At 42.1% G+C, this 17,008-nt stretch overlaps 1 protein-coding gene and 1 pseudogene across 2 annotated transcripts; one reads left to right on the top strand and one right to left on the bottom strand.

Annotated features, from left to right (window-relative positions):
• Positions 1 to 8: 8 nt before the first annotated feature.
• LOC124477911 (beta-galactosidase-1-like protein 2) lies at positions 9 to 4,990 on the bottom strand. Of its 2 annotated transcripts, XM_047035986.1 has the most exons (18): positions 4,696 to 4,990; positions 4,142 to 4,408; positions 3,956 to 4,051; positions 3,751 to 3,859; positions 3,523 to 3,615; positions 3,179 to 3,260; positions 2,993 to 3,057; positions 2,785 to 2,869; positions 2,378 to 2,515; positions 2,205 to 2,285; positions 2,000 to 2,106; positions 1,753 to 1,899; positions 1,566 to 1,637; positions 1,399 to 1,477; positions 1,132 to 1,219; positions 935 to 1,046; positions 641 to 757; positions 9 to 512 (listed from the first exon to the last, which is right to left on the bottom strand). In XM_047035986.1, the coding sequence occupies exons 2-18, from the start codon at positions 4,372 to 4,374 to the stop codon at positions 402 to 404; spliced, it is 1,815 nt and encodes a 604-aa protein (XP_046891942.1). In that variant the 5' UTR covers positions 4,375 to 4,408; positions 4,696 to 4,990; the 3' UTR covers positions 9 to 401. The 2 variants fall into 2 exon arrangements, with proteins under 2 accessions (XP_046891942.1, XP_046891941.1); XM_047035985.1 differs by having other exon boundaries at positions 4,142 to 4,990.
• Positions 4,991 to 6,063: 1,073 nt separating this feature from the next.
• On the top strand, positions 6,064 to 16,452 carry LOC124477992 (annotated as a pseudogene).
• The last annotated feature ends 556 nt before the right edge of the window (positions 16,453 to 17,008 follow it).

The following is a 17,008-nucleotide window of genomic DNA, read 5'->3' as shown; positions in this document are numbered from 1 at the left end:
TCACACTTCAATCTTACAGTTTGTTGCTTTATTACCAGTATGTCAGAAGTATGTGTAAAACATTGCATCAAACAAAAAATAATTGAAAACTTTTATCCCCTCAATTAAATAATTACCAAAACTTTTGTTAGAACAGTTTTTTCACTCTTGCTCATTAGAAACACAAAAGTAACACAAGACTAACCTAAATATAGGCCTGTGTATGAATGTCAAGAATATAAACATACCTAATTTAGAAATAGCATAACACTTCTGTATTGTACCTTTTCTAATTTCTTAGCTTGATGAATGTGTTGAATACTCCATTGTGAAAGTCTTTGACTTTATTTATTTTGGAACAACTGTTATAAAAACTTTTTACTGTATTCCACATCAATGATGAAGCTCCAAAAGTAACGATTTTAAAGCAGTGAACAAAACAGGTGTTTGTAAACATCAACAGTTTTACCATGAGTGGGATTTTCAGCAAATATTATCTTCTCACCAGCTCGGCTTTCTTCAAAGATGACAATCTAAACAAAAATGGATGAGAATTTACTGAAATCAATCAATACAATGCTGCTCTTGTAGACGTCTCAGCTTTTCGGGGACATTACTTGCAAGATTTGATCAAATTAGTTATTTTGAATGGATTCTGTACCTGGTTATGTCCACTTTGGAGCCAAGGTCCAGGTAGATACAAATACTGCTGGGGCCCTATGGACCAGTGCCGTCCAAGATTCTGCCCGTTGATAAAGACCACTCCTTTACCCCAGCCCTGTGGAGGCCCGCTGAAATGAGTGACAACTATTCCTCCTGAATTCAAAGTTTCAGAGTTTCTCTTAAAACCTTAACTAATTATGTGTATCTAATTGATATTAGATGCTAATAACTAAGAATACAGTATGATCAGGAAGCATGCTCATAAAAAGATAAGCTCATTGGCTTCACTCACATGAAGTCTTATGAAGGTGTCTCTGGGAGGGCCATCTACATCCAGACTGGCCTGGAAGAACCCTGGAAAGGAGGCCCTCTGGGAAACTGAGTTCCATTGGCCTGCAATCAGTCTGAAACATTAGAGAGCAACTGTAATAAAAGATGAACTACCGGCTAAAATCTGCTTTTATTAGATAAAAGTAAATAAAGACCAACTTGTTTATGAAACCTGGCTTCATGTCCAAACAGTACATTGTGAAGCCCATAAGAGGAGTGTTGTTCAAAAAAATGTCTCCCACTAGACCTGAAAACCAAAAGGAATGTGGAGGAAGAACGGAAGAATGTGTTCTTAGATACAGCAGCGTTGAAGTGACAACATGAAGCAAGGCCAAACTGTAAATCCTTGCAGAAGAATTTGATCAGTTCTCCATACTAAAGAGAAACAAATAAAACACAAAGCTTTATTCCAAAGAACAAAAGTACCTTTGCGCTGTTCATCAAGGGCTTTTCCATAATTCACTCTCCCACAGTTTTCCACTAGTAGAGCCAATGTTCTTGCCCCCTTAAATATAAAATACATTGATGATAAAACTGGAAGTTGGAGCCAGCTGTACTCCTAGAGCCTGTCCACAAGCACACTAACTCACTACCTTCCCATCAGGCAGTGCAAACGACTCAGTCTTGTAGTCTAGGATGCCAACAAGATGTCTATCCAAAAACACCTGGAACACATATTAGGCTATTATGAATAGTCCAAGTCCCCCACTGTCAGTGGGCATTACCATCATGACCAAATCATATTTAATGCTGCCAAGACAGAGGTGTCCGTGTCCTCACCAGAGCTCTGTCCCTGACGTTGTTCCAGGAGTTCAGAAAGCCTCCATTGGTGATGGTGGTCTCATATAGAGTGTAGCCGTATGACTGACCGTTCCCGTTATGGACTGGGAGGTTCTCCATGTTGACTGGCTTCACGGATCTGTACGGCTAAACCAGAAGCAAAAATGCAGTTCAGTTTCAATACCAAATAAAGATGGTTCCAGAAGCCAAAGTTGGTTTAGCACACACAACATGGGCAGCAGCTGACCTTAGTGAACTGTAGGCTCTCCCACAGGGACAGGTGCTGGAGGATGACAGCAGGCTGGTAGACACTCCTGTCCTGAAGGGGGGGGACCTCTGGTGGAAGCTGATTATCTGACACACACAAACAGCTGTAAGTGTGTGTGTGTCTTTGTATGTGTGTACAATTCCATCCATGCATGTGTATGTAACTGACAGTAAATGACACTCACTGTAGTACTGGGTGAAGAGTTTCCTAAGTAAATAGTATTTTCTGGTGTAATCCCCAGACTCGGACAACGGAGCATCGTAATCTGAAGTTCAATTCAAAGGTTGGATTTCGATTTCAGAAAGACCATTTGTTTTCCATGCTGAAATGGGCCAGAGGATGTAGTATACAACCTACCATAGCTGCCAACCTGGGGTTTGTAGGTGCCAAAATCTACAGCTCCGTTCATGAACCCAAAGCTGGTTCCACCGTGAAACATGTACAGGTTGAGTGATACACCTCTTTTCAGTATCTCATCCACCACATCCAGCAAGTCTGCCAAAGACAGACCAAAAAACTGAACAGAGACACGATGGCGACAACTTTAAACAGATGTCCTTTGATTAGATTGATGCTAAGAAAGTTACATTGGATTTATACCTTTAGGCCCAGTTTCCCAGGCATGGAGTAAGACTAGTCTAAAAACGTTTTCAGTTGAGATCTTCATTGAATTTTTCTCTTACTTTAGGACTATAGGCTTAATTCATGTCTGGGAAACCTAAGAGTTAAATGGTTGGAACAAAATGGACACATGCCATACATACCTTCAGCGTGAAAAATATGGTGAGGTTCACCCCAGACATCAAACCAGCCTGACCAGTACTCCATCACCATCAGAGGTTTATCAGGCTTCAAAAAGTATTAAAGGTAAAACAATTAATACTATGAAAATATACTACACAAGTTGCATTTTGCACATGTCAACAAAATATGTCAGCTAAATAAAGGATATGTTTTTATACAATTACTCACCTGCATACTGGCCAAGTATTGAATAACCCCATAGGATATCTTTTGGAGGTTGATTGTTTTGAGAGCTTTAAAGAAAGAGAGTAAAATGAACAACCAACTTCACAAGGTAACACCATTTAACAGAGGTCAAACTAAATGGCAAATGGATCCATGCAACAAAAAATGATCAAATAGAAAATTCAATACCTCCTTCTACTCCTCCACATTTCAATCCCTCCCGATTGTCTGAAGTCAGCAGCAGCTCATTGATCCCCCTGGACAGCAAAGCCTGGCAAGGAGGAGACCATTTTGGTTTTATCATTTTCTGTAGGTAATTTGCACAGCAAAAAACACTGCATTGTGGAGAGAGAAAAACAGCACACTACATTGGCTTCTCAGTGGGGATAAAATTGGCAGTGTCTGCAAAGGACAATATCTCAAACTACAGAGTGGTAACAGTGTTTTGGAGGTAGCTGTCATAGATAACCTGTAAATATTATCTGTGCAGTATGCAGTATCTTCAAAATAAAGAGTGACAGGAGTTTTCCCACCTCTTTTACGAACGACATGTAGTCTGTATCCCTTGCATACGAGCCATACTCATTCTCCACTTGAACAGCAATGATGGGGCCTCCTTCTTCATACTAACAAAAGACAAACAACAGACATTAACCGCTATCAAGGAAGGATCTTGTGAACGTAACCATTGGGCGACTCAACTTTGCTCTCATATTCTGATTGGCTGTTGCCATTTGTATGCATTAAACTGGTACACTCACCAGCAGAGGTTTGACTATAGGGATGAGTTTGTCAAAGTAGGAGCACATTGCTTCTGTAAAACCAGGGTATGTGGTCCTCAACCTCATGTCTCTGTCCCGTAATAACCAGCTGAAGACACACTAAGTCTTAGTGCAACACAATGTGATATATGTAATTGAGTTTAGAGTTAAGTTTGAACTTAAGTAGGCAATGGAAACTTCTCACCTGGGCAACCCTCCTAAATCCCACTCTGCACAGATGTAGGGTCCTGGACGCAGGATGACCCACAGCCCCAGTTCTGCTGCCAGGCTGATGTATGCCCTGAAAACACACAGAGATTCAGGCCGTGTCCAGGAGGGAACACGACCAAACAGCTTCATATTACTGTCTGAAAGTGTCGCCCCTTCTTACTCTAAATCCAGCTGGTCCTGGAAGTTGAAGACTCCTCTCTCGGGTTCATGCAGGTTCCATGGGACATATGTGGTGAGTGTGTTGACCCCACAGGCCCTCATTTTCAGCAGCCGGTCCCCCCAGTAGGCCCTGGGCACACGGAAGTAGTGGATAGAGCCTCCCAGGATGTGGAAGGGCTCTCCCTCCAGAGTGAACTGGGAAGAGTTGGCCCTCAGACCCTCTGTGCGGCTCATTCTCTTCACTGCTGCTGGATGTCTGGGGGAGAAACTAAGTAAAAAATAAAATACAACTATACTTCTAACAACTAAAATGGATGTATATTACCTGAGTTTTACTGATAATATTTATGACGCTGTATGAAATGTATCAAGGCTGTGTTAAGAATTATATGTACTGTATCATATCATCTGAAGCATCCTTACATATATCAAAGCTACAGGAGTCAACTGACTCAGAATATATCCTTTCAGTGTGACATAAGCTCATACAATATTGACCAAACTGCTGAGACAAGAATATAAACGATATGAACATAAAACTTGGGGGTAACTTACCACGGATGATCTTGCTAAAATGAATAATCCATCTGAATAGTTTTACAGAGAAAAAGGTTTTGAAAACTGCCAACAGACAAACTACTGTTAAGGTTGAAGCTGTGCTGGCACTGACAACTTAAACGTAGGGAGAGCTGTACGTAGTAAGGTCTAGAATAGCAGAAACAAGGGGAACCATTGTTGTATCAGAAAACAAATATAGTGCTGTTTGTTTTGTGATGAGACAGTGGTTGAGGCAGTCCAATGCATGACAGAAAGAGGGGAAACAACTGGACAGAGACATGGGCTGATTGACACTGGACAAAGTCAGTTTATATACAAAAAAAATAGAGATTGTTATTAGTTAGATACTGGCAAATCAGTATGAGCCTATTGTACCTTTATATTTCGTTTAACTCACAGTGAGTGTCTTAAAAATTTGATTAATTGCACTGACAGTTTGTTGCCCCCTAGTGGTTACTATTCAAATAAATATTTACATTTGGAAAAACAGCATGCAGCTGGGAAAAAACGCCCAGCACGATCTAATCTTGTACTACATTCTTACGTTACAAAGTGGATGTAACCGCCTTTGTGTCTTGATGTAGCGGTTGTGTAGGCTACTGTGTTTTAGCTACACTAAATCGGATAGAATACCCTACTTCAACACCAAGGTGACATTACACTAGCTGGGTGAAAACAGTAAAAACTTTGGTATTCCCTCTGTCCTCTAACGACGCTATGCCATTCTCTGTTTAATTTGTTCTCGGATTAATATATACGATTATAGCCAATAATCCGGGATAGGAATAGGTGTGGAATTAGTCGTGAGCAGTTTTCAACGTTGTTGTTGTCCCGACGTTCGTGAAGAGTTTGCACTTGACAAGTTTAAGTGTTCCTCAAGTAATACCTTACGTGAGTTGCAAGTGTTCCTCAAGTGATTGCTAATTAACAAAATAAAGAATAGTATAATACTAACTCACGTAAGGTATTACGCATACTTAAAGAAGACTTAAAGTGGTTGAGGAGCATATGGAATGCTGAAGATAGCTGTGGTTATTATAAACTTTCACCTACCCCCTTGAACTGGACATTCATGTAGCCTAGAGACGTAACTGTTAGATTTTACATTTTGCAGTGGCACAACCTACTTTATGACTACAGTGAATTTCATGGAATTACCATATCCAAACATTTTTTACGATTTATTCTTCTACTTCAGTCTGTGGTTGGAGCCAGTTGAATTTTTACCAGTGTTTTGGTTTTTGAAACGTGACTACTTTAAATGTATGTTCTTCGTAAAGCAATGTGTGACTATTGTTTTCATGGTAATATTCTCAGTAATAACAAAACTAACGTTTTCCCACACATCCTGCAGCAGTGAAGAGAATGAGCCGCACAGAGGGTCTGAGGGCCAACTCTTCCCAGGTCACTCTGGAGGGAGAGCCCTTCCACATCCTGGGAGGCTCCATCCACTACTTCCGTGTGCCCAGGGCCTACTGGGGGGACCGGCTGCTGAAGATGAAGGCCTGTGGGGTCAACGCACTCACCACATATGTACCATGGAACCTGCATGAACCCGATAGAGGAGTCTTCAACTTCCAGGACCAGCTGGATTTAGAGTAAGAAGGGGCGACACTTTCAGACAGTGATATGAAGCTGTTTGGACGTGTTCCCTGAATTTTGCCTGAATCTCTGTGTGTTTTCAGAGCATACATCAGCCTGGCAGCAAAACTGTGGCTTTGGGTCATCATGGATTTAGGAGAGCTGCCCAGGTTAGTGATAACTCCTTGCAGATGCAGCCCTCACAGAAACTCAAATCATGAAGCAACTCAACATTGTATACAGCAAAGACATTAAGCTTAGCGGCATACCGGGATGCTGTCTGCATCTTAATTTTCCCCGTAATCACTTTAATCTCTGCTATTTTAAATTTCTGATAAACGAACGCTGATGCGTCATGTTGTTTTTTGATAGTTATCTTCATATTATCAACACCCAGCACAGTGGAAAGCTACAAAAGGAGGTAGAAAATCATCATTTTGCAATCAGAGAAATCAGGAAGTCATGAGAATTTGATAATGGTGATGATGATAATAATAATATACCATTATGTGATTCTGATAATAGTCTTTAAAGGATTTTTCCCCTCAAGAATTTTTGGCCTACATTGCAGCACAGAAGGTGGACAGTACGATCAGTGTCATTATGTTGCTGGAATATTTATTTGCGTGATGAGAACATGAAGTTGAGATGAACTTATCCACAGTTCACCGATCCTGTCAGCTGCTTCTTTGATCAGCTGGTTCCTAGACTTGTGCCATATCAGGTACAGTACACCATGTGTCAAGATGAGATGAAACCTTTATCCTGTTTTATACATATTTCAAGTGATCACAGAGAAATCACAGACTGTGTTTTATCTAAACTCTTATACAAAGATTAAATAAAGATTGATATTGTTAAGTGGGATTGAGAAAAATGCTGATGCTCTGGAACGAACACTTTGATTTGCTATTTCAATTGCAGTACTCCAATGGTGGGACAATTATAGCAGTTGAAGTGGAAAATGAATATGGCTCTTACGCAAAAGACAATGAATACATGCCGGTTGTAAAAGAGGTTGGACTCACTTATTCATTCACTAACTCTTGTCACCGACTCCCTCTCTATCTCTCCTTCACCCTAAATGAATCTCTTCAACTTCATTTCTCCACAAAATGTTCTTTGAAACAAGTGTTACTGTATGTGATGTCATTCCGACCACAATTATCTTGCTGTGTCCAGGGGCTATTGTCCAGGGGAATCACAGAGCTCCTCTTGACCTCAGACTACCAGGATGGGCTTTAACAGGGTGGAATGAATGAAGGTATTGTACTCTCTGGCCAAACAATTTACACACACACACATACACACACAAACACAGAAACACCGGCCTGGTGAGTAAGCCTGCAGTGCAGCAGCAGTTAGCTTGGTACCAGAACCCATGTCTGTGCCAAGGACGAGTTGGTGTCAGGCAGCCACTGAGAGAACCCAGCGGGCCTTCTAATTCTCTAATTCCCTCTCCACTTGAAGTCTGAGTACAATGGAGGCGGATTAGCCCGTTTGTTTAGATGGATCCAGATTTAGTTTGTGTGTTCAGAAAACAGGATCAATTTACAGTATCATAGCTGATTAAAATGAAAATAGTGCAGGGTTGTTGAATCTTTACTGCCATACAGGGTTGTCGCCATTGTATGCACATTTACTTTAGGCCCAGTGACAAGGCAAAATCTGCTACAGTATGCTGACAATTTTGTTTTGCTGTGTCTCCAAAGCATTAGAAACCGTCAACTTCCAGAAACTCAGTCCTGAAAGTATCTAGATGCAATACAAGTGGATGTGTCATGTTGACATGTGACGAGGGCTCTGTCACTCTAATCGATAGACCTCACACAGTACATGTGGGAAATCAGGAAGATGAGTCACTACTTGTCTCACTGTCTTGAATTGCCCTATAACAGGGGTGGGCAATCCTGGTCCTTAGGGGCCACTGTCCTGCATGTTTCAGATGTTTCCCTACTCCAGCACACCTGTTTCAAATGAATGGGTTGTTATCAAGCTCTGTGGAAGCCGGGTAATGACCATTCAGGTGTGAATCAGGTGTGTTGGAGCAGGGAAACATCTAAAACATGCAGGACAGTGGCCCCTAAGGAATTGCCCACCCCTGTCCTGGAATAACATATAAGGTTCTTTTTGCAGTCAATTAAAGTTATATTTTAATATGATGTGGTTTTACATTTTTTCCTCTGACTTAAACATTTCTACTTGGCCTACAGCCACATAAACCCAAATTGGTGATGGAGTATTTGTCTTGATGGTTCGACCTCAGGGGTGACCTTCACCCTTTCTTTCCAGCCGAGGTTGAGAAAGCAGTTGCTCTCAAAACTCATTTCCAGTGTCCTAGCTACTTGTCTACATCCAAATGCATTGTAGGTACAAGTTTTGGGGAGATTTTCAGATTCATCCCCTGAGGGGATGATGAGGAGAGAGGACACTAGGAATTACGGAAAGCAATTTGAAAGAAAAATCTGATTTCCTCTTCCAGCAGGGTTCATCTATGTATGGCATGTATCCTATTAACTGTTTGGAACTTAGCAATAGCAGATGGTCACTTGTCCTTTGTGCTGAGGTTTGGTCAGGTATGAAAATGTTTATGCACACTGGCTTGTGAGCCATCAGCAGTATATAAACAAAATTAAGCCAGTATCTGCAATATCCCTCATATCAGTATATTGGCATTATTTTGTTGTATGACACCATGCATTTCTTGTTTTGAAAATTATACAATTTGAAAGCGTTGGTAACCTTCCAGATCCCTGATAGTTTTCTTGATAAAAAAGGACCAAACATCTGCACATTGAATTGATTCTTTTCACACATGCAAAGCATAGCAAAACAGGTTTTATTACGGGAGAAAGTACTGCAGGTATGAATCCGTGTTAGATAAGCGTGACTCACCCGCCACTGCAGGGAAGAGAGTTCACTGTGTGCAAGATTCAGTGACTAACCCATTCACCACATGTTTTTCTAAACGCCTTTGGACCCTGCTATGCACAACCTTATTCCATGCAAAACATACGTGCACTGAAGCACACGTCCTGGTCCTTTGTCTTGAGATCATGCGGTGAACAATTCAAGGATTGTTTATAAAAAATGAAAAAAATAACTCCTACACCGCCCACCTTGTGCACCACCCGCAGGAAGCTAATCAAGTCAAGCTCAGTCACTCCCTTCCACTGTTAGTCATTATCCCTGTGCCCTTGATTTGAATCACTAAAGACAGCCCATTTTGAATATATAATTATCCTCAGTCACTTCACTGTGCACCCATTGTGTGTAGCTAATCAGTGTGGGGTGATGGAGGGAATAGAAATGCAAAAGGTGTCACTTGATGATAAATTGCAGCCACTTGTAATAAGGTGCGTCAAAGGTCATTCCATATTGCATTCGACAGTGGATTTAGGTCAATGGCATAATTGAATCAAGCTTTGCTGCTTGTTAAGGCTAGTGCCAAATGGAATTTAAACACAAAATATATATCTGCTTATTTCCTTTGGGTCTTTGTCCCTCTTGTGACAGTATGGCACTGTGTACAGGTAAAGGACGGGGTCAGATGGCTGAGCGGTTAGGGAGTCGGGCTATTAATCGGAAGGTTGTTGGTTCGATTCCTGGCCGTGCAAAATGACGTTGTGTCCTTGGGCAAGGCACTTCACCCTACTTGCCTCGGGGAGAATGTCCCTGTACTTACTGTAAGTCGCTCTGGATAAGAGCGTCTGCTGAATGACTAAATGTAAAGGTAGTAGTAGCCATTTTCTGTGTTGTTCCAGCCCTAGGTCTGACCTTCACATGCGGTTTCTGAAACAACAGCATAAACTGTGGAAGTCATTGTGTCCCTCTTTTGACAGAGATGATGGCTCTTGTAACAGAAATCCCTAAACCAGAAATCAATCAACCTCTACATGTTCCACAGAGGGACAAACTTTGGCTTCATGAATGGGGCTCTGGCCACACACAGCTGACCCAAAGCCATGGTAACTAGCTATGGTTAGTTGTGACTTAACTGTTATCATTATATCAATCTCTCTACACTGTTGTGTTTTTTGATCTGTGGATCTGTTTGATTTGGAGATGCGTAGTTGCATTGTGCCTCTGTCAGCCAATAGGTGGTGCTGTCACTCCTTAACAGTACAGCAACCTTCTAGCTGCTGTTGAACGCTCTTTCATTAACAAATTCATTACCCTGGTAATACGTTTTGGAAACGCAAATGAAAGGCAACAAGAGGGGAGTTTATGTCCTCCTTGGGGTTTAACATCCTAAAGACCTCCCTACTTCAAGTAGAATTGGCTCAAAAAGCAGACCAAAGAGACTGCATTTTGACCCTCTGCACTGACATAATGTTTGCGTGAACTTGCATCACTACTTGGGTTCCCACCTACCTTTCAAATTCCCTGAACAGCACCTGTCGAGATAGTCTTGGAAATGTGGAACTCCTGCTGCATCGAGATGTTCGATAAAGGCAGGGCCAAACCGCCAGACGCGTGAGGAGGCATCGCGCCTCGCATTCTCACATGCCTGCTGTTCTGATAGCGCATTATCTTGCAGATTACGCCGCTCCATTATCCGAGGCTGGGGATTACACCACCAAGTACCATCTTCTGAGGAATTTATTCGGCAGCTACCACAGTGAGTGTCGCCGAGAGGGCCTCAGCTTTAGTGGATCTCTCTCACCCAAACTTGTGTGATGTAGTTAGGGCCCGTTGGGAAATGTGCTCTGTCTAATGACGGATGAGATTGATTTAAGGCTTGTTTGGTTGGCTACAGTGTGTATGGGAGGGAGAAAGAGAGAGAGAGAGATTACGGCCCCTAGGGGGGGGGGGGGGGTCCTCCAAACTGTGGCTTGGTCTAGAAATGACACCTATGCTTAACTGCTAGCTTCTAGATGTGTTCAAATAGAGATACAGGATCAGTTGCAATGCTGCAAAAACATACAATTCCTTCAGCCTATCGGTTAACACAAGTACAGACAATACCATGCTGCTTCAACCATCTAATCCTCCAATATCTCTACAAGTCTCTGGAATAAGCTAAACATATACAGTGCCCTCCAAAAGTATTGGAACAGTGAGGCGAATTCCTTTATTTTTGCTGTAGACTGAAAACATTTGGGCTTGACATCAAATAATGAACGTGAGACCAGAGATCAACGTTTCAGCTTTTATTTCCAGGTATTTACATCAGGATCTGATGCACAACTAAGAAAATATCACATTTTGTTTGAATCCACCCATTTGTCATGTGAGCAAAAGTATTGGAACAGATATACTTAAAACATATTTAAGTGAATAAGACTTAATATTTAGTTGCAAATCCTTTGCTTTCAATAACTGCAGCAAGTCTGTGACCCATTGACGTCACCAAACTTTTGCATTCTTCCTTTTTGATGCTTTCCCAGGCTTTCACTGCAGCCTCTTTCAGTTGTTGTTTGTTTTGTGGGGTTCCTCCCTTCAGTCTCCTCTTAAGCAGGTAAAATGCATGCTCTATAGGGTTTAAGTCTGGAGATTGACTTGGCCAGTCTAATACCTTCCATTTCTTGCCCCTGATGAACTCCTTTGTTGTTTTGGCAGTGTGTTTTGGGTCGTTATCTTGCTGCATGATGAAGGCTCTGCCAATCAGTTTGGTTGCATCTTTCCTTAAATTGGCAGACAAAATGTTTCTGTAGACTTCCGAGTTCATTTTGCTGCTGCCATCATGTGTTACATCCTCAATGAAGATTAATGAGCCCGTCCTAGAAGAAGCCATGCAAGCCCAAGCCATGACATTACCTCCACCGTGTTTCACAGATGAGCTTGTGTGTTTGGGATCATGAGCAGTTCCTTTCTTTCTCCAAACTTTAGCCTTTCCATCACTTTGGTAAAAGTTAATCTTTGTCTCATCAGTCCATAAAACTTTGTCCCAGAATTTTTGAGGTTCATCTCTGTACTTTTTGGCAAATTCCAGCCTGGCCTTCCTATTCTTCTTGCTAATGAGTGGTTTGCATCTTCTGGTGTAGCCCTTGTACTTTTGTTCATGAAGTCTTCTGCGAACAGTAGATAGTGATACCTTCACTCCTGCCATCTGGAGGTTGTTGCTGATCTCACTAACAGTTGTTTTAGGGTCTTTCTTTACAGCTCTCACAATGTTTCTGTCATCAACTGCTGATGTTTTCCTTGGTCTACCTGTTCGACGTCTGTTACTTAGTACACCAGTAGTTTTCTTCTTCTTCAGGACATTCCAAATGGTTGTACTGGCTATGGCCAATGTTTCTGCAATGGCTCTGATTGATTTTCCATCTTCTCTAAGACTCACAATTGCTTGTTTTTCACCCAAAGACAGCGCTCCGGTTTTCATGTTGTTTTCACCTCTGAATACAGTCTGCATAGACAAAACCTATCTTACCCAATCTGAACCTGAGTGTAGACATTCAGTGGTATTTATTGATTGAATAATGTATGTAATAGGACACACCTGGGCAACAAAACACACCTGTCAGTCATATGTTCCAATACTTTTGCTCACGTGACAAATGGGTGGGTTTGAACAAAAAGGTGATATTTTCTAATTTGTGCATCAGATCCTGATGTAAATACCTGGAAATAAAAGCTGAAACGTTGATCTCTGGTTTCACATTCATCGTTTGATGTCAAGCCCAAATGTTTTCAGTCTACAGCAAAAATAAAGGAATTGGCCTCACTGTTCCAATACTTTTGGAGGGCACTGTATAACCATATGAATCCAGTCTCCTGATAAGCCATATTTCAGAGAACAAACACAGAACAAACCATTTCTGTGTTGTGGGAACAATAAGCCCTAGCCTGGATGAAAGCAGCCACTAAACCATCTGATAGGCTTATGTCCTGTTCACCAACCATAAACACATGACCTAATTCTGTAATTAGATCAGATGTGATATGTCCTATTGTTTTGCTCGGAGCAGCTCTCAGTCGTTCTGTGACTCACGCCAGCCTGTGATGACAGATGATAATAATTATCTTCCGTTATTTTGCCTGAATAAAGAAAACGGTGTCCTTTTAAAGTCTACGACTTGTTTGAAGACTCCTTGACTCATGAAATAGTCTGGTTCTTGAAGAAAGTACAAAGAAAGCTGCAGCAAAGCTGTCACCACTCCAGGATGAACCTTCCGGAGGCAATAACATAGAACATGGAAAGATAGTCAAACACAAAAATGTTGAACACAATTTGAGAGAAGAAGATCCTAACTGAGCCCTGTTTGCTGTTTACAAGTCAATACTGCTTCGAAAAGCCTTTTCGAGTGAGGCATACAGGCCATCAACACTAGGCGTATGTGTTTCGCAAACGGGTGGTAGGGGAGTGCTTGAGCTAGACTCAACATTCACACATTCAGAGTGTTTTATCACAGCTAATGGGTTTGGATAGCATTTCTCAAGAGCAGCTACGGCCAGCTATAATGGTACAGTATATTGGAAAATGAGTCAGTTTGGAGAATGGGGCTAATATGTGCAACACCTGTGAATGGGTAAATCTTGCATGAAGATTGGTTTGGTTTTTCGACAATGCTATTTGGAATTCCGTCAGTCAGTTGGACAGACATGCATGCATCCACAGACACAGAAATGTAAGACACTGTTTAATGACTGTATGGCCCTGAGGAACCTTCTCAATTGGTACCACAGTGAGTGGCATTTACTGTCAGGTACACACACATGCACGGATGGAATTGTACACACATACAAGTGTGTGTGTCAGGTGATCAGCTTCCAGAGGTCCCCCTCTCCCTTCTTCAGGACAGGAGTGTCTACCAGCCTTCTGTCATCCTCCAGCACCTGTCCCTGTGGGAGAGCCTACAGTTTACGAAGGTCAGCTGATGCCCATGTTGTGCATGCTAAACCAACTGGGATGTCTGGTACTGTACTATATCTTTAGGCCAGACAAGGCTGCTTTATAACATGCTCTTCAGGGCAGTTTATGTTCTGGACAGATGTAGCACGTCTGGCAGTTGCTTACATCATTAATTATTCACTCCCCGCTGCAGTAATTTTCTCCCCTGTGAGACAACAATTACTTTCCCACCGTCCAGATAGGCCCTCTTGTCGGAAGACTCTATTTCGTAATGACTGTTATTGAAAAGGCTGTTTGCACTTGGTTTAGAGATGTAGCTGTACATTCTGTGCTAGACGGCTGGATTAGTTTGCTTCCTTGTTTTCCCCAGTCATGCAGGTCTGAGAGGCCGGTCAACATGGAGAACCTCCCAGTCCGGTCAGTCATACGGCTACACTCTCTATGAGACCACCATCACCAATGGAGGCTTTCTGAACTCCTGGAACAACGTCAGGGACAGAGCTCTGGTGAGGACACGGACACCTCTGTCTTGGCTGCATTAAATATGATTTGGTCATGATGGTAATGCCCACTGACAGTGGGGGACTTGGACTATTCGTAATAGCGTAATATGTGTTCCAGGTGTTTTTGGACAGACATTTTGTTGGCATCCTAGACTACAAGACCGAGGTGTTTGCAATGCCTGATGGGAAGGTAGTGTGTTAGTGTGCTCTGTGGACAGGCTCTAGGAGTGCTACTGAGGTCTGTTCCCGAGAACCTGCTCTTGTTAATATTCAGCACCATGTTAGATGTGAAAGCTCCTGGTGATGCTGATAAATGTGGTTGCTGAGGTGCCAGGATTAAGCCAACAGCAACTTTCCAGACAAATGTTGTCCTAACAAAGAAGAATTACAACCAGACAGCTTTGGACTCGCCACTTGCAATTGGAAATACAGTTCACGCAGCTTATCCAAAAGGTGCAGCCAGAGATTGTGCTTGATCAATTACTTTATGCAGCCCAGGTGAAAGGCAAATGTTTCTTGCTGTTTTCTCTTGGTGCTTAGCATAAAAAGCTCTTGCTTATCCAATAACAATTTGCTCATGTTTAATGCATTTTCCCATTGAAGGGAGAGAGAACATTGAGTTTACTGGTGGAAAACGGAATTATGGGAAACTCTTAGACAAACAGCGCAAAGGTACAAATTCAATTGTTTCCCCTTCTTGTTGTGGAGTTTGATATTTCAGTTAATTAACTCCCTCTCCCACAGAGCCGAGGACAGAACTGTCTTATTTTCCAGGACTTGTTGGAAATATTGCATTGAATGATGTGGCGCTTCGAGACGTTACCATTTATGTCTGGATATGGTTCCAGAGTTTATGAACCGGTCTGTACCCATCATTTACTTTTAATTCACCCCTCTGTTTGTTGATCTTTTGTCTCTTTCAGTACACCTGCCTGTTTCCATCAAGGTTATCTTCCTTCGCCTTTTTCACAGTGGACAGTTACACCGGGAGCTAGTGGAAATCAATGAATTATTATTATTAATCATCTCAATCTGGGCAGCGTTTGTATTTTTGTTTGTAAAGCTTGCTAATGAAATCTAAATGTCCTAACTTGTCATGAAACAATTTACATTCCTGGTAAATATATATAATTTCAGACTGATTGCAGGCCAGTGGAACTCAGTTTCCCAGAGGGCCTCCTTTCCAGGGTTCTTCCAGGCCAGTCTGGATGTAGATGGCCCTCCCAGAGGCACCTTCATAAGACTTCCTGTGAGTGAAGCCGACAAGCTTATCAGGTTATGAGAGTGCTTCCTGATCATACTTTGTCCTTTGTTTGTTAGCATGTTAGTAATCAGATAACTCTGAAGGGAGGAATTTAGGAAGAATAGTAGTAACTCATTTCAGTGTGCCTCCACAGGGCTAGGGTAAAGAAGTGGTCTTTATCAACTGGCAGAATCTTGGACGCCACTGGTCCATAGGGCCCCAGCAAACCATCTACCTCCCTACCCCCTGGCTGAAGCAGGGAGCTAATCAGGTACTGACAACATCCCACATCTCTAACCGGTCCTCGGGATTAACTAGAAATCTCCTCACGTCCTCTACAAGAATTTCCAATTCCAATGCCCGTGTTAGAAATAACACAGGTCAACAGTTTTTATATAGCTGGAGAACCCCCCCGGCACCGCCACCCCCGACTTTGACAATATTGAACTCGGCAGTGCTTTCCGGAACAGTCCGGGGTGGGGCATCCCCAGCCGCTAACCCCTCTTCTGTTCTACTTGAAGCCTAATGTGGGTTTGTTTCTTCAGCTCGTGGTGTTTGAAGAGCAGGAGGCCGATGGTAAAATCCATTTTGCCAGCAGGCCTGACCTTGGAATGACTGTTGATGTTCGGTGAGGGCGGGAGGGGGCCTGGGGGGGAGGGGGGGGGGCTTCAGCCTCTCACCCCGTCATTCTGCTTCAGAATCGATACACATCACTGCACATGACATTTAGTTACTATTTTGGAAACACCAGTGTGGAAAACGAGCGAGACCAGTGAGAATTTCTGACTTAAGCGACCCTTCATTACATTATATGGAATCTATGAATGGTGTTTTATGTATGATAGTTCATCTTGTTTGACATTTTACACCGCATTTTCAGAAACAATAGCTCTTCGTGTGCAATAGTAATGACTATTACTCACCCACAATACAGCCATGTTATCACAAAGGACTGTTGAAATCAACACTCATTGTGCAGTATTTTCGTAAATAAAAAATTAAATGACTACATTTTATTGTGTTTTAAAGAGTTGAATGAAGATCTTATGATTTTTATGATGTAAAGGTTTTTGGGCTTGAAGCCCATGAACCAGCCACTTCATCCATTAATTTCCATTGGCTGGCCTTTAAATAATGAGTGGATGGTTATGTCTGTGTTCACTGTTTAAAGTATTTTTTGTCTCTGAT

Source organism: Hypomesus transpacificus, chromosome 15, assembly GCF_021917145.1.
Source record: "Hypomesus transpacificus isolate Combined female chromosome 15, fHypTra1, whole genome shotgun sequence".
Lineage (NCBI taxonomy): Eukaryota > Metazoa > Chordata > Actinopteri > Osmeriformes > Osmeridae > Hypomesus > Hypomesus transpacificus.
This window is presented reverse-complemented; position numbering and strand designations above follow the sequence as displayed.

Excerpts from the sequence above, each read along its gene's own strand:
- LOC124477911 (XM_047035985.1), bottom strand. The coding sequence starts at position 4,374 with ATGAGCCGCACAGAGGGTCTGAGGGCCAACTCTTCCCAGTTCACTCTG. Across the intron at positions 3,058-3,178 it reads ATGTGGAGGAGTAGAAGGAG|CTCTCAAAACAATCAACCTC; the intron begins GTATTGAATTTT and ends CTTTCTTTAAAG. Across the intron at positions 1,638-1,752 it reads ACGTCAGGGACAGAGCTCTG|GTGTTTTTGGATAGACATCT; the intron begins GTGAGGACACGG and ends TATGTGTTCCAG.